Source organism: Pristiophorus japonicus, chromosome 22 (genome assembly GCF_044704955.1).
Source record: "Pristiophorus japonicus isolate sPriJap1 chromosome 22, sPriJap1.hap1, whole genome shotgun sequence".
Classification (NCBI taxonomy): domain Eukaryota; kingdom Metazoa; phylum Chordata; class Chondrichthyes; family Pristiophoridae; genus Pristiophorus; species Pristiophorus japonicus.
Genome location: NC_091998.1, coordinates 25,487,016 through 25,507,694, shown reverse-complemented (window position 1 = coordinate 25,507,694; position 20,679 = coordinate 25,487,016). Strand labels below are relative to the sequence as shown.

The window sequence follows — 20,679 nt, the reverse complement described above, 5'->3', positions numbered from 1 at the left end:
GTCACATTCCAGTGATGCTTTAATTAAATATAGAAATTCTAATCCAGGAATAATGCTTTTTGGCAACCTAATTATGGGGTTTATTGGAATTTGGTTTTACTTCAAAAGCTACCTTTAACACAAACGTCTTAGTTGGCAAATCAGCTCTACTTTGTCATTCTTATTGACTATGATGCTAACCTTGCGCAGCACTGTAGGAGCTGAAACTTTACTTTTTTTTTTAAACTGTTAAGAACCTAGATATTAGGAATCTTTATTATGAATAAAATGTTAAATATCAAAACTATAGCTGCCCAAGTGCAGGCATTGAAAAAGATGACTCTAAATAATAACTGTTTAGTTTAAGTAACATTTTTGATTTTGGACTCGACCTCACAGAGAAAAATCTTTCCCTTTGCCAGAAACAAACCCTGATCCCCTAAAAGGCCTCAGATTGCACCAGTGAACTTGCATGCAGCCTGTTAGAAGATTTTCCTTGCAATGTGAGGATTTTTCTTTATTCAGGACAATTGGGGCACTTTTTAATTCTTTACTGTATTTTCAGAGTATGATCACAGAATTGTTACCATTCACATTTGCTACTCAGTGAACAGCTATCCTAGCAGATAAATCGATATTCTTGGGTGCAGATTATCAGGCAATGGTTACCTTCCCTTTCGATTTGTACACTACAATTAAATAGGATGCATTACTGGAGACTCCTCACTGCCAAGAGATTGATCTGTGGTTCAGTACAGCTCTGTGAATGGGATTTCTGAATGTTAGCTTTGTCCTCTGCTGATGTCAGAACTGGTCTATTTATTTTTTCACAACCAGTCAGTTTATTGTTCTACATCAGCAGCCTCTCGTGTCTTTCTTCAGCTATTGAACCCCTTCCAGTGTCAACACATTCATTCTGTATGAAGCTGTTAAAGCACAAGAAGTGTTTTCACAGATTAAGGCAATATTTCTTTTGATTAAACAAGGTTACTATGTGCATAGCTAAGGGAGACAGATTTCACTATTCAGGAGTTGAGGAAAGATTTGCCTTTTTAATCTGACTGCTCAGCAACGGGCTAAAAGAAAACACTTAGACTTAAAATTTGCCCACTTGAGTTCTGTTGTCTTCATCTCTAACTGCAATGAAATTGTCTTGTGTAGCTTTTCATTTAGGAAAAAGAGGTAGTAAATCTAAATCTATTTTCCCATCTCTCAAAAATATGAAGATATATCTGAGAGCATTAAGGCAGTTTTCATGTTAATTATGCATAGTTGCCACCTAGCCGTTAAAATGGCACGTTGTGGCTTTTTCACACAATGTCCCACCATTGCTAATTTAAGCTATCGAATAAAAACTAACTTTCAATAACAAGCAATTTAACTAGCTGAAAATTATGTCCTTGATCCCAATAAACTATAATGTGGCAATACTGCTGTTGTGATGCAGAAAATGGATGTTCACCTGAAAAATACAGGAATCCTCAATTTACTGAGTAGAAAGTCAAAGTCATCGTGGAAGTAGTTCTAACTAGAAATCTTTAGAATATTATGAATCCACCAAATTCAAGCATGGGAAGATGTTGAGCAGTTAAATAAGATCTGCTGTGGTAAAATAACCTGCAAGGATACCAAACACATTTGGTGATACCAAGATGGCTGGCAAAAGTGCTCATGTAGGTCCCTAAAGAGGAATTTCTTTCCTGTGATCACTGATGGTTGGAGAGGAGAGAGTGGTAGAACTTTTCAAGTGGGAATCTTTGGAGACAGATGGTGACTTTGACATTGGTGGTGACAGTGCTGATTCTGGTGAGTATTTCTAGATATGTATAAAGCACAAATGACAGATGTTGCTCAATATATAGCACATGAAATCATCTGTTTGTATATTCCTTAACATTACAAATGAAAACATTATGGGCTGGAAATTCTTCAACCATGCACCCAGTGTTTCGCCGATTTTTTGGCGAAAAACGGCGAACCAGGAAATTCACTGAAGTCTTGCGCCGTCATTTTTTAAATATCACTGGGGAGCGGACCGCCGGCATGCAAGATTCGAAAAAGCACTTTCAGCAGATATTTGGCTCACAGTGCACCCATACATAGTACGAGAAAACCTGCATGGGAAAAAACTGCATTGCAGCCCTTGGAACAGCGGTAGGTAAGAAGACCTGCAAAAAAGACAAGTTAAAGTTTTTATTTTGAATTCTTTTGCAGCGATTCGATAGAAAAGGGTCTTGTGAATGTTTTGTGAATTTTTTTGGGGGGGAATTTATTTTTTGGTGCTTTCCCCCCTCCCTAGGCCGAACTTGTATCGGCCTCGGAAAAAACTTGCGGTTTGTGCCACAAATCTTCGAGCAGCGCTGATTTTTATCGTCTGGCACATTCTACCCAAATGTTCGCCTCGGAATCATAGTGGAGTCATAGCGATATTTTTGGCCACTATGACCAAAAATTGAATTTCTAGCCCTTTACCTGTTTACTAAACGGTCTTGTATGCAGATGACGTACTCTGTAACAATATAAACATGTAAGTTTGTGATACAATTCTCAAGGACTTCATTATCACTCTTTGTAGATTTACACAAAATGCAATTGATGCATCTTAGAGAACCGTCACTGGCATATTGATGATGAGAACTAGAATCAGCATGAGAATATGCAGCACCATAAGCACAATTCACATCATCTCCACCCCCAACAAGAGCACTGATCAGTAACTGAGCTTGTGACGCGAACATTGGAGGAAGTGGATGCAGGTGTTATAATTCAAGGTGATGCTGCATCTAATGGGAGATAATATGTTGCTACATGATCTGAGGCGCCATTAGGATTAGAGCACCAGTGTTACCAATAGGTGTACTTATAGATACTAACACACTATAGCAAAAATCACATTTAAACAAATTTAATGTTGTAGGATGCATTTCTTATTTGATACTGTTAATTAATTAATCACCTCTAGTTGCTCTCGCCACTATTTACAGATATATAACCACCAATTCTACACCCTAATGTGACATAGATTTAAAATGCTTTCTCCAGAAACAGCCCTACATTGGCAGGACATAACCTGCAGTAAAACTGCTGTATGTTTTTCACAGTTTAGGTGGCCATGGTGCAAAATTGTGTTTGCCTACCATTATGCTTTACTGAAATCCTAGTGATACCTCTGAGCATACATTGATATTCTGCATTATGCAGCTATTTACTTCAGCATCTATGATCTATAATCCACATTTATATCACTAATGTGTAAAATGGTGGTCACTTGGCATGCAAGAGATGCAAGACATCATAGTTGGATTGCACGTTGCATTACAATACAGCTTTAGAGGACTAGGGACCTCTGCATTTTAATGTAACTGGGACTGGTTTGCAATCCACTGTGTGTTGGCTTCGTCAACTTTAGCAACAGGGCAACTCTCAACCAATCCAGGCAATCGAATCGAACTTTGAGCAACCAAATGATCTTTTCAATTTCTGATTCTAAAGGCTTTATTGCAGGACTTTGGTATCATGGTGTTAGTGGTTAAGACTTGTGATCCCTTGGCAAGATCTCTTTTTCTGTTCCCCATCTGACTGCAAGCCAATTTAACGGGCTGGCTGACGACTGGCGAGAAAACTGGTGGCAGGAGGTTGTAGTAGGGGACCCTTGGGGACGATCCCTGGCAATTGGGAGGGAGGGCGTGAGAGATTGTTGCTTGCTGGTATGGGAGAAAGAGAGAAAAACCATCGAGGGTGGGGTGTGGAAAGACAAAGAAAGCCGATCGGGGAGGGGAGGAGGGAAGAGAGATACAGAGAAAGGCCATCATGGGGGGAGCGGGGAGAGGAATCATTGCAGGAGGGGGCAACAAGAGATCATGGCTTGGGGTGGGGGGATGGAGAGAGAGGCTATCACTGGAGAGGGGAACAAGAGATCAGGGCTCGAGGGCAAGGATGGGGGAGTTCAGTGATCGCGACGGGGAGAGAGAGGCTGCAATCGGCAAGTGGTAGGCCGAAGGCTTTGTTGAGTGGCCGGGGAGAAGTACTCCTGTCCTTCCTGGCCCACAAGGAGTTCTGTAAAAAGCACTTATCATCTTGAGCTAGATGCTCCCTCCTCCCTTTTAATGATGAGTTTTTTGAGCGGCAACTGTTGAATTTAAATCAGAATCCCACTTGCACGGTGGGAACAATAAAGTGTTCCGCCTGTCGATGGCGGGACACTCTCCCGCCGCTTTAAAAACCGCAATGGTTCGTACAAGGCGGGTTGGGGCCTCGTTACCAGTTTCTCAATATTTAACACCCTCTCCCTACCGTCGTCATAGGCAGTCCCTCGAAACGAGGATGACTTGCTTCCACGCCAAAAAAAGGGTGAGTTCACAGGTGTTTCGAATGAAGAACCCGAGGGTGGAAGATGCCTGTGCATGGATTTTTTTTAACGTGTGGTGGCCTGTCTCCGCCCTTGCCTCAGCTCATCCGCTGCTGAAGCACTCATCCATGCCTTTCTTACCTCTAGACATGACTATTCCAACGCACTCCTGGCAGGCCTCCCACATTCTACCCTACGTAAACAAGAAGTGATCCAAAACTCGGCACCCCGTGTCCTAGCTCATACCAAGTCTCAGTCACCCATCACCCCCTGTGCTCGCTGACATACATTGGTTTACGGTTAAACAACACCTCGCTTTCAAAATTCTCATTCTTATTTTCAAATCTGTCCTTAGCCTCGCCCTTCCCTATCTCTAATCTCCTCCAGCCCCACAACCCCCTGAGATGTCTGCGCTCCTCTAATTCTGCCCTCTTGAGCATCACTGATTATAATCGCTCGGCCACTGATGGCCGTGCCTTCTATTGCCTGGGCGCCAAGCTTTGGAACTCCCTGCCTAAACCTCTCCGCCTCTCTTTCCTCCTTCAAGACACTCCTTAAAACATACCTCTTTGATCAAGCTTTTGGACACCTGCGCTAATTTCTACTTTTGCGGCTCGGTGTCAAATTTTTATCTCATAATACTCTTGTGAAGCACCTTGGGATGTTTCACTACGTTAAAGGCACTGTATAAATACAAGTTGTTGTTGTTGTCAGGAGGCCACAATAATATCAAGGACTTGCAGTCTGTTTTTAAAAAAAAAAAGAAAGGAAGACTTGGATTTATAAAGCGCCTTTCACGACCACCGGATGACTCATAGCGCTTTACAGCCAATGGAGTACTTTTGTAGTCACTGTTGTAATGTGGAAAACGCGGCTCCCATAAACAGCAATGTGATAATGACCAGATAATCTCTTTGTTATGCTGATTGAGGGATAAATTATGGCCAGGACACTGGGGATAACTCCCCTGCTCTTTTTTGAAATAGTGCCATGAGATCTTTTACGTTCATTTGAGAGAGCAGAGCAGACGGGGCCTCGGTTTAACGTCTCATCCAAAAGACGATGAGTCTCTCCATTCCCTCCACTCCAAGCCACGATCTGTTGCTCCTCCCTTTCTGTAGTCTATGCAAAGCTGATTGGCTTGGAAAGTTAATATGAAGGTGTGCATTAACATATTGCACATGTCACGCAACTTGAATGTATATTGAATTTTGGATTCATTATGGAACCTCCCTTCTTGGTAGGTAGAAGATTTTCCATGTGTCCAATTAATTGTAACAGGCCATTATAAATCCATAGAACATCTGGTTTAGATCTTTTATTCTGACCTAAAGATCAGTTCTGATGAAAAATCATCAAACTGAAATGTTAACTTTGTTTTTCTCTCCATAGATTCTGCCTGACCTGCTGAGTATTACCAGTATTTTTTGTTTTCAATTCAGATTTCCAGCATCTGCACTATTTTGCTTTTGTTAATGCTCTTCACCTTAAGGGAAATGGGTGCGAAATCTGGCATTTATAATGGCCCGTTTGAAGTTGGATATGGTGGGAGTTTTTAGATATTTCTGTAATCCTCCGGGCAGGTTGTGACATTAAAACTCAAAGCTTTAGGGGCAGGTGGTGCACTGGCAATCGAAGAGGGTGTTTGCAGGTCTGTATGCATCTATTGGGATATACATGAAGAGACAAAAATTACAAAGATTCTTACTGTTCTATTAAATGCCAGACTGCTAGCTCTCTAAATTATGTCTGAAAAGAATAATGCCAGCAAACAATCCTCCTCCCTGTGCCCTTTCTCTGCTATTACCAACTAAAATAGTAACATTCTGATGTAAATGCTTAATATGTGGTAAAATTACCATGACTTAAGAGTTCTATTCATAGGCCGGGAAATTGCGTAGTGCCCCATTTGGGGATGGTAACATCCGCAAGGCAGGACTTCTTGCGCCAGACGCGGAAGTCCTGCCCCACTGGCGAAATTGGGATTACCGCCCCCGAGAGGAAGTGGAACACAAAAAAATGGGCTCCTCTTCTTCTCTGGGGCGCTAACGGGGCGGAAGCTAAGTAAGCGGGACACAGCGCTATGCACTGGGCCGCGTAACGCTGCTAAGTAGGAGGGGCCTCATTAAAGGGGAGGGCCTAGCTGCACACTCTACGGGGCCCTACCTGGACCACCGGGGAGCGGGGTGCCATGCCATCAGCCTGGCACTCAAGCGGAGTGCCAGGCTGCCAGATTGAGGCATGGACCCCGCGTTCAAGGAGGCAATGAGCTGCGACAAGTAAGGTGGCTGATTTTTTTTTCTCAATTCACACACACGCCACCTCCCTTTTAACTAGCGCTCGCAAGTGGCGGGCCACCATGTACCCCCCCCTCCCCCCCCCCGAAGCTGTCGCTGGCATCGCCTGGTGCAGGGGGCAATACTGAATTTTTGCTCCGGGGTGAAAACGGGTTGCTGCGCACTGTGATGTGGTCATCGCTGGCGCAGCAGAGGGGGACGTTACGGGTTACCGCCACTGCTAAACTCCCAAGGTATTTAGTGGTAGTTGTTAGCGGTGCAGTGCTGGGCGAAAAATCATTTGCGCCCCATCAGCACCCCCTGAGGGCACTAACTGGAGGCACAAAATACCCCAATTTCTCCCCCATAGTGTTTAATAACACTATCGGGAGACGTGAGTATTGATCATGGCCATTACTTCAGACTACAGTGTTATGCACTTCTTTCCTCTTCCCATACATTATAGTGAGTAGCCTCTTTGATACACTGAGAAGAGGAGTAATCTGTGCATCAGTCCATGAGCAGATAAGTAGTTAAACTTTGCCTATTCCTGGGATTGTCCACATCCACTCCAGTCCATGTAGACCACCACACACTTAGTGAATAGAATCCTACTCTTGAGTTTCATGGCTGTCATTTCTCCCTGTGGTCACTTTTTTCTGGTGAATATGCCAACTGAAACGTATAGCTTGGTGTTGAGGTACCATTTCATCTTCAGCAAGCCTTACCAACATATTCCAAATGAGTGGCATGGATACATCCATACAACCATGGGCAGGCAGATTAGACATCATACATCAGTCGCAGAGCCAGTGGGCATCAATTTAATTTGCCCCTTAGTCTTTAATTAAAGAAAGCAGTAATTAAATGGTTAGATTTGAGACCTCCTTCAGCGTTTGAGTTGATGTGTTGTACAGTTTGAATTGTTTTTATGCGGTAAAAACTCACGCACCATACTCCAAAGCTGTATCTCCATATTTTCATATGAGATCTGCAAGTCATAGGTTGTAGCTCTCTTTTATGGACGGGTTGTTGAATCTGATGATATCATAATTTAAGAGTGCTATTAGAATATTGGGGCTAAAATTCCTGCCTAACCGGGTGCGTACAAAGTGCGCACGGACCCAGCAAGGCCACATAAAAGCTGGTATTCGGGGCGCGATGCGCATGCGCCGAAAACCGGCTTTTCCGATCCCACAGGAAGGACATTCGCACGGCCGAGATTGGGCTATTTGCCCAACTCATGCCCAGCGAATGTCCTTCAAACTCTTATGCCTGGTGAAAGCAAATGCATAGCCTACTTTTACCAGCATAAGACTTTTAAAACATATAAAAATTAAATTTAAAAACACATTTTTAGGTTTAAAAACCCTATCCATTAAGGTAAGTTTATTTTAAACCGTATTTTAAAAAAATTCCCAAAAATATATATTTTTTCTAAAAAATGTAATTAACTTTAATTTCAAATAATTTTAAATGTGTTTGTTTTATTTATTATGTTATGTTTGGGTGTTTTAGGGGTTTTTCCCATTGTTAATAATGGGAACTCGCACAATAAGAATACTGCATCGTGATTAGTTTTACAGGTTCACGTGACTCCAGCTTGGACTTGCGTACCTCGAAGACAGGTCCCTCTGCGATGCGCAGCTAATCTAGGCCTCCGACTGAGATCCTACGTTTCTCTGAGACCAACAGGTAGATTCGTAGATTTTTTTCGAGTCAGAGGCATTCATATGAAGGAAGCCTCCGACCGCAACTTTAGGCCCATTGTTTAAGTGTGTTACAACAGACTTTAGACTGTTGACTAGTAATACAAAAAATCGATAATCGGGATTTTTAGGAAAGAAGTAGACCTATTTAGTCTTAAACCTTGTGGATCCTATTCAATGACAGTCAAGGAACCATTGCTTTTTAATTCCTTTACAACTTGTGGCAAGTTTGATACAATCAATGTCATTTGGGAGTCAGCAGTGAATCAGTTAAACATTGATTTACAATTCATAGAAACATAGAAAATAGGTGCAGGAGTAGGCCATTCAGCCCTTCTAGCCTGCACCGCCATTCAATGAGTTCATGGCTGAACATGCAACTTCAGTACCCCCTTCCTGCTTTCTCGCCATACCCCTTGATCCCCGAGTAGTAAGGACTTCATCTAACTCCCTTTTGAATGTATTTAGTGAATTGGCCTCAACTACTTTCTGTGGTAGAGAATTCCACAGGTTCACCACTCTCTGGGTGAAGAAGTTTTTCCTCATCTCGGTCCTAAATGGCTTACACCTTATCCTTAGACTGTGACCCCTGGTTCTGGACTTCCACAACATCGGGAACATTCTTCCTGCATCTAACCTGTCTAAACCCGTCAGAATTTTAAACGTTTCTATGAGGTCCCGTCTCATTCTTCTGAACTCCAGTGAATACAAGCCCAATTGATCCAGTCTTTCTTGATAGGTCAATCCCAGGGAATCAGTCTGGTGAATCTTCGCTGCACTCCCTCAATAGCAAGAATGTCCTTCCTCAAGTTAGGAGACCAAAACTGTACACAATACTCCAGGTGTGGCCTCACCAAGGCCCTGTACAACTGTAGCAACAACTCCCTGCCCCTGTACTCAAATCCCCTCGCTATGAAGGCCAACATGCCATTTGCTTTCTTAACCGCCTGCTGTACCTGTATGCCAACCTTCAATGACTGATGTACCATGACACCCAGGTCTCGTTGCACCTCCCCTTTTCCTAATCTGTCACCATTCAGATAATAGTCTGTGTCTCTATTTTTACCACCAAAGTGGATAACCTCACATTTATCCACATTATACTTCATCTGCCATGCATTTGCCCACTCACCTAACCTATCCAAGTCACTCTGCAGCCTCATAGCATCCTCCTCGCAGCTCACACTGCCACCCAACTTAGTGTCATCCGCAAATTTTGAGATACTACATTTAATCCCCTCGTCTAAATCATTAATTCCAGGTGTACTGACCAGTAAAATAGTGGCAGGATTGAAGCTTGCCGTTCTATCGTCTGACTTGAGAGCATTTTCCTAGTTTTCCCTAACTTCAATTTTAGAGATGATCAGGTATGAAGTACAATGTTAGAAAACACAAAAATACGTTTTCACAGATCTCCAAATCACAAACGCATTAAATGCCTTTTCTGCTTAATTAATAACCTGCTTATGCAATCTCTTGGCAAAAATTGCAAGTTTCAACATTTATGTATTTCTGCAATTTTGTTAGCTGGTTGTTAATTACAGAGAAAAACTGTCATTATCCTATGTCCAATTTTTGATTTTCCCAATACTAATTGCTGGAGTAAAAAGGGAAAATTTGTGAAAGTAAAGCCTCAACAAGGTACTTTAGACAAAGGATGGAACACGTCCCTGAAGTCAAGAATCAACTGTACATAGTAGCTTCCCCCAACAGGAGCACTTTTATTTGCCATGTTTGAGATATTTTGGTGTTGTTGTTACAGGTTGATGAAATCTACCATGATGAATCATTGGGTACCCACATCAACATAGTTTTGGTCAGGATGATCATGGTAGGCTACAGACAGGTGAGTCGGTGTCAACATAATATCTTTTTTAAAGGTATAGTTGTCCAAATTACTAGTTGCTGGATGTTAATTGGAGCTGGGGATCATTTATTTACCAAAACCGAAAATGAATTATAATGTGTTGTAGGGTATTTAGAGTATTGCATAAATTCAAAACTAGAGGTCATAAATATAAAATAGTCACTAATAAATCCAATAGGGAATTCAGGAGAAACTTCTTTACACAAAGAATGGTGAGAATGTGGAACGCACTACTACAGGGAGTAGATAAGGTAAATAGCATAGATGCATTTAAGGGGAAGCTAGATGAGTACATAAGTGAGAAAGGAAGAGAAGGATATGCTGTAAGGTTAGAGGAAGAGGGGTGGAGGAGGCTCATGTGGAGCATAAACACTGGCATTGACCAGTTGGGCCGAATGGCCGTTTCTGCTGTAGACTCAGTTTCCGCATGATTTGCTCCTGACTTTTAGGAGCAACTGGTGTAGAACGGAGTATCTTAGAAATCGGAATTCTCGTCATTTAGTTTGCTCCAGTTCTAGTCAGTTAGTTTCACTTTGGAACAGAATTTTTTTTTCAAAAGGGGGCGTGTCCAGCCACTTACGCCTGTTTTCAAAGTTTCGTCAGTGAAAACTTACTCCAAACTAACTTAGAATGGAGTAAGTGAAGATTTTTATACGCTCGAAAAAACCTTGTCTACACTTTAGAAAATCAGGCGTAGGTTACAAATCAGGCGTCGGGAATGGGGGGGGGGGGGGTTTAAAGGGAAGTTTACAAACATTAAACACTTCAGTTTTACAAATAAAGAGCCATCATCAATAATAAATGATAAATACATCAATAAATTAACCAATAAATCAATCCAAAAAAATTAATAAATAATTTTTTTTTTAAATCAATAAATAAAACATTTTCTACTTACCGACTGCAGCACCGGGAGCCCTCCAACAGCGTGCTGGGATGCCCCCCCCCCCACCCCCAGTGTGTCTCTGTCAGTGTCTCCATCTCTCTGTCTGTCTGTGTGTGTGTCTCATTCTCTGTCTGTCAGTGTCTGTGTTTCTGACAGCGAGGGGGGGGAGCAGAGGGAGAGGGAGGGGGGGTGGGGGGAGAGGGAGAGGGAGGGGGGGGAGAGGGAGGAGGGGGGGGAGAGGGAGAGGGAGGGGGGGGAGAGGGAGAGGGGGGGGGAGAGGGAGAGGGAGGAGGGGGGGGAGAGGGAGAGGGAGGAGGGGGGGGGAGAGGGAGAGGGAGAGGGAGGAGGGGGGGGGAGAGGGAGAGGGAGGAGGGGGGGGAGAGGGAGAGGGAGGAGGGGGGGGGGGAGAGGGAGAGGGAGGAGGGGGGGGGGAGGGAGGATGGGGGGGAAAGGGAGGATGGGGGGGAGGGTGGGGAGAGGGAGAGGGGGAGAAGAAGGGGGGGGAAGGGGGGGAAGGAGATGGCGGGGGGGAGGGGAGGGAGGCTGAACGAGCAGGGCCTTTACAGGTAGGTGGCGTTGGGTCGGGTCGGGGGGAGGGAGGGAGAGGGAGGTCAGATCGGATCCAGTCCGGGCAGTGGGGGGAAGCAGGATTCGGGTCGGGTCCGGTCCGGGGGCGGGGGGGGGAGGGTGGGGAAGTGGGAGTCGGGTCGGGGTGGGGGGAGCGGGAGTCGGGTCCCGGGGGGGAGCGGAGCGGGAGTCGGGTCGGGGGGGGAAGCGGGAGTCGGTCCAGTCCGGAGGCGGGGGGGGGGGGAGCGGGAGTCGGGTCGGTGTTGGGTCCGGTCTGGGGGCGGGAAGCGGGAGTCGAGTCGGGTCGGGAGGAAGCAGGAGCTGGCCTTGGGAGGAGCCTTATTCATGCAGCCCCAGTGAGGCCATTCGGCCAGGGCTAGGGGCTGCGTGCTTCGGGCCCCTCCCACACAGTTTCGGGCGCCTGGAGCTAGTGCACTTGTGCGCCCACTGTAGCGCGCATGTGCAGAGGTCCCAGCACTGTTTTCAGCGCAGGGACCTGGCTCCGCCCCCTACAGCTTGTGCTGCGCTGCGCCGAGGGCCAGAGGACCTGCAGGGAGGTGGAGAATCTGGAGGTGTTTTTTTAGGCGCACTTTGTGGCACGAAAAATGGGCGTCCAGGTCAGGACTGCGCCGTTCTAGGCGCGGCTCGAAACTTGGGCCCAATGCAACTGAGCCATCTTATATTTGGTGGGTATGGGATATGGACTGAGGAGACAGAGAGGGGAGGTGTGGAGCAAAGTAATGCATTTTTCTTTCATTTAAATTGTTTTACATATTTCAAGTTCAAGTCGTGCAACATATATAGATTAGTAATGGGTACATGTAACTTATTTGCATATTTAAAAAAATCATTTGCAGGATATGGGCATCCCTGGCAAGGTTGGGATTTGACCGTGTCAGGACCTAGATTTCCTAGATTTACAGACAGTAACAAGACATTCTCTGCAGTAAATTTTCCAATGACAGTCCTGGACTAAAATTTTCAAACGTCCTGGCAGTGTACCCTGTATATTTCGGGGTTAAGTATAAAAAATCAGATCAAATTGCAATGACAAAAAGTACTTTTTTGGGGGCACCCTTTCCCCATATGCCTTGCTAATGACGGATGTGCCAGAGAGGTGACAGGCCATTTAAATCTCGTCTGTGGTGTGTTTCCGGTTGGCTTTATCTCTACTGACCAGTGAAAAATGATCAGACCGATAGTTCAAAACATTGACCTGCCCTTAATTACTCTCATACATCTCTTCTTTAGCAGCGGATTACTTTAGGCATTAGTTAACATTCCCACAAGATAAATATTGGTAAATTAGGCAATATTCTTATCACTAGGAGGAATATCTATCTTCCCCTTGTGATTAAGTCATTAAAATCAACTTGGCCTAAACTGATTTAATTTAAAAAGGAGTTGGGTGAATGAGACTGGAAGTGACCATTAAATGAGATGTTGATTTTTTTTTTAAATTCATTCTTGGGATGTGGCAGGCTGGCATTTATTGCCTGTCCCTAATTGCCCTCAGATGGTAATGGTGGGCCTTCTAGTGGTTTTGATACGACTGAGTGGCTCACAAGGCCACTTCATGGGCATTTTAGAGTTCATCACATCGGTATGAGACTGGAGCCATATATAGGGATGGCAGCTTTCCTTCCCAGAAAGACATGAGTGAACCAGTTGAGTTTTTCCGACGATCCAACAGCTTCACGGTCACTTTTACTGGCACCAGCTTTTTATTTCCAGATTGTTTTTTAAACTGCGCCCTGTAGAATAATCTACAATAATTTCTTTGCTGGGAAGGGAGGATGTTTGTGGGAGATAGTAGGAAGAGTTTTATTTTTCCATCTTTGAAGGAGCAGTCATGAGTATTGATATCTAACTCCTCTCTCCCCCACCGGGAGAGTGAAATGGGAGAGTCCACCGTGATTACATGTGGGCTGAGGAAGCTTGATGGGCCTGAATGGCCTCTTCGGTTGCCTGTCTTGTGTGGTTTGTTCCTGTCTTGATACTTCATCCCAGGATTACAAATTACAGCCCCGGCTATCTGGCTTGCAAGATATAAGATCTACCGTTGGCTAGCTGTAACTAAAATTTATTTCCATACTAGTGAGTCTCCTGTGGAATTGCTCAGGATGAATCGAATATTATGCTATAAGATGGTGAGATGTTAATGTCAGTAAAACGTTTGCAGCAATGACTGGTACATGTAAACACTTCGATGTACCACAGGTGCAGTAGCTTCAGGAGTTGTATGTCTATAATTATTCAATTTCTTTGAGCTTCTTTCACAACACTTTAAGCTGACCTTTGTAAACAGCTTGCTCCACACTGAAAATATATCTACTTTAAAGTTGAAGCAAAATTGTATTTCAAGGTAGCCCCAAACAAAATAGCCTTGGGGTGTTCTTGTGCGTGCCTATAAAACCTCAAATAAGTTCAACTCTGCCAGATGGGTGCTGTCCATTCTACATTTTTATTGGCAAACATCAAAGTTAGCACAACAAAAGTTTACTTTGTTCCAGCTAGCCAACACATCTCTGAAATTGATCGTCAATATAAAACTTTCACCTTTTCATGGGTTTTGTGATTCAAATGCAAAAACTCCCTTAACCCCTCCAAGGAACATTTTTCACCAGTTATAATTTTTTTTTGCTTCAGCAGCATTTTCTTTTTTAAGGTTAGTTTTATATTAAAAAAGACAAAATATTTTCCCACTGCTTTACTTACGAGTACATCACACTGAACCACCAGGTTCCACGTGATCTCAACTCCATGCAGAAATTCAGCATCACTAAACGTAGACTTATGAAATCCAAACTGTGTGTGTTATTCTGATCAGGGTTTACAAATATAAATCATAGCTGGCCAGGCCTGCATAGTTTGATTGCCTTTCTTTGCAGAATGCCATTCTATAGCTTAATTATTTTGAAGTTCACTAAAATCTATTCATATCTTCTATATAGCATTGTTTAAAAGTTTTGTTTTCACATTACATATTAAAATACAATGAATTTTCTAACCTGTCAGTTGTACTCTTAAATGTTTAATGGAGCTGAAACATTCTCACATTAGGAATCATTCAAATTTCTATTTTGCGTTGCCAGTGAGGGGATGTGGAACCATCCATGTGGTTCCCTGTGCACTGAGTTCCTAGTCATCACTGACTAGGAAAATTAAAAGGTAGGCCAACTTGTGCAGATATCTCACACTTTTCTGAGGCCTGAGGACAAGCTCGCCATCTGATTTCAGGAATGGAGTATGACATGGAGGAATCCTGGGAAGAGGAGCAAGTAAGAAACAAAATGATTGAGAAGAAAACTAGAACTTCATTTGAATATGTACTAGGATAGATGGATTGTTCAATGGGGGAAAGGGGAAATCACCAGCATCGTCCCTTTTGGCCTGACAGCCAGACTATTCATGAAGTGCCTGTCAGTGGCGACAGTCTTTCTTTGCCTGCAGCACGCGTACGTCTACCCTATTTTAGATGGCTGGTTCATCTGCTCCTCCTACGATACGTGGCAATTTTCATAGTCTAACAAGTCCAGGTATTAGAGAAGCAATGATTTTTTTATTTTAAATCTTGATTTAATTCAGACTTTATCATAGGTGCTTGGTTGCCAATGTCTCGTGCCTCACTGAGTCACTTAAGAACCATCGAGCAGGAATTATCCACCCTAACAATGAGAAAAAACATTACAAAAATAAATTATCTGTGGTCCTTAGAGCTTTTGTAGCAATTATATTTTTGATTTTAGACACAAGACCCTTTGAGCCCATTATAAGAGAAGCATTTTGCTCACATAGATTTCTAAAAATGTGAAAATTGACTGATTCAGTGGACCCTTGAACATGCTTGGAGACCATTAAGTCCAAGAGGAGCTAAAATTCAATTTCCTGCTACATTGATGCCTTCTCAAGGGATGGGGTATTAGTTTCCAAGTATTGTGAACCAAGGGTGTATGATCCTGCTGTTCTTTTATGCTCACTATTGAGCTGCACTTCTTGAGGGATATTCATTCTATTCAAATAGAATGTTGATCCTGAGGAAGTGCTAGAAAGTCTGACAATCCTGTACTTAGTAACGACAACTTGGTATTGGATTTGCAAGAGCTGAACATCAATGACCTCCAGCTCTTCATCACATCCAGCCTGTCATGGTTCCTCTCAGACCCGCTTTTGAAAGATGTAGGGTGCCAGCTGACGACTTCTTAAGCTCAGCAGTGACATTTTCTTGGCATCCAAAATATTTTTCCACTCCAAAGGCATTTAATAGCAAATGGTAGAGATTTGATTTATGGTTCCAGAATAATCACTTTATTTCCATAAACTCTGATCAAAGAATAGAGAAAAAAACAAGATCGTCAGAATATCAATCTTGACCAGAACTCCTTTAAAATTCATCTGATGCCTTTTCCAGCTTGCCATACCTCTGCAGAAAGGAATATCCCATGATCTAGAGGTTTACGAGAAGCTCTGGTATTTTGTCAGACATTCAATACTAGCATAAGATCTTAATCCTGTTCTCCACACATGTATGTGTATTCCATCATCATGTGTCATTAAGTCTTTACAGTCTCAAAACAGTCATATTGGCTCTGGTTCCTACATGTTGAGTCAGTGAGCTTTAAGCTATATAATGAATGAATTATATTTTCTTTGGCATTCAGATAAGGCTATCTATAGGCCACATTCAGATTTTTGCCTAAAATTGTTTTTAGTATCATCTGTCGCAAGAGATTATGTTACTGAAATTTAAACCGGTGCCACATCCTTTAAAGGTCAAGTGCAGATTTCACAGGGACCATGTTTCTAGTGTTCTTGGATGCACTATGTTAATAGAATAAAAAATCTTTGTGTAGCTCTCTGTGATCAAATTAAACAAATAATTCTAAACAGCCCACCTATATCTATCGCACTACTTAGGTCATATCTTGATGTGCAGAAAATAAATGAAAGAAGTTAGATAACCCACCTTCATCATCTAAAGTCTTCTTCATCCTGAGAGTAGGTTTCCTCAAAATAGTCTGCTCCTAATAGTTCAAAATTATTTTTTGTGCAAAACAATCATATAGATTCATAGACTAGTACAGCACAGAAGGAGGTCATTCAGCCCATCGAGTCTGTGCTGGCTCCTTCGAAGAGAAATCCATTTAGTCCCACTTCCCCACTCTTTCTCCATAGCCCTGCAATTTTTTCTCCTTCAAGTATTTACCCAATTCTCTTTTGAAAGTTACTATTGAATCTATTTCCGTTACCCTATCGTGCAGTGCATTCCAAATCATAGCCGCTCGTTGCGTAAAAAAGCTTTTCCTCACGTTGCCTTTGGTTTTGTTGCCTCTGGTTCTTTTGCAAATCATCTTAAATCTGTGCCCTCTGGTTATCGACCCTTCAGCCATTCAAAACAGTTTCTCTTTAGTTACTCCACCTAAACCCTTCATGATTTTAAACTCCTTTATCAAATCTCCTCTTGGCCTTCTCTGCTCTAAGGAGAACAGCCCCAGCTTCTCCAGTCTATCCACATAACTAAACCCACATCCCTGGAACCATTCTAGTAAATATCTTCTGTACCTTCTCCAAAGCCTGCACATTCTTCCTGAATTGTGGTGCCCAGAATTGGACACAATACTGAAGCTGGCTCCATAATATTGTTTTATATAGGTTTAGCATAACTTCCTGGCTTGTGTACTCTATGGGCCCAAATTTGGCCCTCCGGTTTTTTCGGCGAACCTCCAAGCCCCCCGCCGACGTTTTACATCAGAAGTAGCGCCAAAAAAAATCCGTGCGATCATGGCCGATTCTCGGGCCGTCTGTGGAGCTGGCATGGTGCAGAAGAAAGAGAGGGGGGCGGAGCTAGGTCCCGGCGCTGAAAACAGTGCTGGGACCTCTGCACATGCGCGCTAGAGTCAGTGCACATGTGCAGTAGCTCCTGGCAGGCTGTTTCGGCAAACACGCGCTGCAGGTTGTGGGAGGGGCCGAAGCATGCCATCCCTAGCCCTGGACGAATGGGCTCCCTCATCGGCGGCCCGCTGCGTTCCCTAAGGTAGGAATTCTATTTTTTATTATTTACTGATTGATTTTGGTGCTCTAGCTGCAGGGTTCCTTCTATTTTTTTATTTATTATTTATTGATTGCTTATTACTTTGGTCTTGGTGCTTTAAGTGCAGGGTTCCTTCTATTTTATTTGTTAATTAATTGCTTATTACGTTTTGTGCTTTGTTTGGTGCTTGGTGGTGCTTGAAATGCGCCGATTCCTTAACTGTAAGTTAGGTCTTTCTGTGCGGACAAAAGTGGACACATACGCTGCCCTAAGTTAGTTTAGTACAACTTTTTTCTGGCCAAATTGGCATAAATGGTGTAAGTGGCTGGGAATGCCCCCTTTCGGAAAAAAAAATTGACCTAACAAAAAAACCTAACCAACTCACTTACACTGGTGCAAATTAAATGGCCATATTTGCAACTAAAAAGATACACCAGAAAAATCAAGTTACACCAAAAAAAACGGTGCAACTCATGGGGAAATTTGGGCCCTGTGTCTCTATCTTTCAAGCCCAGGATGCCATATTGTTTATTAACTGTTTTGTTAATCTGTTCAAAGATTTGTGCACAAACACCTCCCAGGTCTCTCTGTTCTTGCACCTCCTTTTAAAAATTATACCATTCAGTTTGTATTTTGTGTCTCACATTCTGGTAGGAAGAATGATCACCTCAAACTTTTGTGCATTGAATTTTATTTGTGATATACCCACCCAGCCTGCCTGTGTGCTCTTGAAGTATATTACTATCTTCCTCACTGTTTATTACACTTCTAAGTTTCATGTTATCTGCAAATTTCAAAATTGTGCCCTGTACCCCTAAGTCCAAGACATTGATGTATATCAAAAACAGTAGCTCTCATACTGAATCCTGGGAAACACCACTGTATACCTCTCTCTTGTCTGGAAAAACAGCCATTCACCACAAGTTTTCTATCCCTTAGCCAATTTTGTATCCATGCTACTACAGATTGTAGCTCTCCAATCCTGGACTCTCTGATCCGGCATCATTCCCAGCAGGGGCCACAACCCGCGCTGTGTCCTGGGATTTGCTGCTCCTTTTTTCTCCGGTGTTCCTTCCTTGGTCGGGTCGGCGCAGAGAGGGAGTGAGGTGCTTGGCGGCTGACTGAGGTGCCAAAGCCGGGCCTGAGAAATGCTGTGCAGTAGGCTCCTGCGCAGCGTATGCACAGAACGCGGCCAGGTCGTTGTCAGCAGTACCCGGTAAGTCTAGGCTACTGCTGACAACGTTGGGGTCGGCGTGACCTCCCATGGTCCGGAAAATTCTTTGGTCTGGCACCAGTCAGGTTCCAAGGGTGCTGGACTGGAGAGGTGCAACCTGTACTGCCCCTTTTATCCCATGGGCTTCAGTTTTGCTAATGAGCCTAATATGTGATACTTTATCAAATGCCATTTGACAGTCCATATACACATTGTTTAATTTGAATTACTGGACAATGTAAATAATACTGAATAGAAGGAGTGTAGTGCTTTAGAAAAATTCGTATCAAATATTTCAAATTAAGTAACTCAAATAAGTTAAGTGACTTTGAATTAAGTGAAGTAGACTGTATACAGTTTGTGTCTTTCTACTCATTCACTAATTTGGAGTGCACGGAGCTTATTTAATACTTTGTAATGTTGTTATTCCTTTGTCATTTAAGCGTGATTTACTCTACAGCTGTCTTCATTGAAAAGATATGAGAACTCAACTGAAGCTATGGCTCTCATCCAACAGAAATTAGGGAAGACCGTGTGGTTTTCCCACTGCAAGCTTTGGCTTCAATTGTACTATGCTTTCGGTTTGCGACAGGTAGCTAGCTACATCATCAATTTGCAGCTAGCAGCGCCTGATTTGTAGTGGCTAGCTAGAACCGCATTCCTGCGGCCAATAGTGAACATATCCACACGCACACACGTCCTCTGCTATAGACGCCAAATTTTGATTGTTTTGAGAGTGCGGATAGAAGCATCCATTTTCTCCAAACACTGCAGACTCCATGTGACTGGCATGACACTGCGCTCAAGTTACACTTGGGAATGCTATCCGAGGAATGGTCTTGCATTATTGTATTTCAGAGTCAGATCAGGACCTGACTCTGGATTTATACTGTTTTGATTTTTGTGTTGCCGCGAACATAAGAAATAGGAGCAAGAGTAGGCCATTTGGTCCTTCGAGCCTGCCCTGCCATTTAATAAGATCATGGCTGATCCAATCATGGACTCAGCTGTACTTCCCTGTCCAATCCCTATAACCCTTTATTCCCTTATCGCTCAAAAATCTGTCTATTTCCGCCTTAAATATATTCAATGACCCAGCCTCCACAGCTCTCTGAGGCAGAGAATTCAGAAAGTGGAAAATGTTTTGCTGCAATTCAGCATTGACACTATAACTGCACCCAGTAATTTCCCCCCTCACCCCAAACAGTCATTCGATGATAAATCTACCTAATAATGCTCTACTCTAACTGTCTATACCATTGGCTACAGTCTACATACCATAGCTAAGATGGGATGTGGAACCAAATTGGAGATTTCTGACTTGTCAGAGTTTGCAATCGGGAGTTATGTATTGTTGACTTCCTATGTCTTGAACCACCATTCCCTTTAGAGAGGGCCTTTTGGAATAAAGTTCTTTGAAGAGATCTGCCATCTCGGTTTCAAGCATTCTAATAAATCCATTTTTTTTGTCACTTGCTTCAGTAGCCAGTACAAAAGTGGATTTGTGGACACAATTAGAAAATGTAGACCCATTGGGCCCAAGTTTCCACATGATTTGCACCTGATTTTTAGGAGCAACTGGTAGAGAACGAACTGTCTTAGAAATCGCAATTCTCCACATTTTTTTTTCTGCAGTTCTAGTCAGGTAGAACAGTTCTACTTTGGAACAGAATTCTTTCTTCAAAAGGGGGCGTGTCCGGCCACTGACGCCTGATTTGAAAGTTTCCACAGTGAAAGCGTACTCCAAACTAAAGTAGAATGGAGCAAGTGAAGATTTTTGTAGAACTGAAAAAACCTGTTCTA

General features: G+C 43.1%; 1 protein-coding gene across 7 annotated transcripts in view; it reads left to right on the top strand.

Moving 5' to 3' along the window:
* LOC139234909 (A disintegrin and metalloproteinase with thrombospondin motifs 14) overlaps window positions 1–20,679 on the top strand; it is a 244,455-nt gene that overhangs the window by 112,131 nt on the left and 111,645 nt on the right. For all 7 annotated transcript variants that reach the window (XR_011588361.1, XM_070865779.1, XM_070865778.1 and 4 more), the window contains one exon: window positions 10,075–10,158. Coding sequence is in view for 6 of the 7 variants with exons in the window: in XM_070865779.1 (XP_070721880.1) it covers window positions 10,075–10,158 (84 nt within the window). In the remaining variant the exon portion in view is untranslated. The remainder of the gene's footprint in view (window positions 1–10,074; window positions 10,159–20,679) is intronic.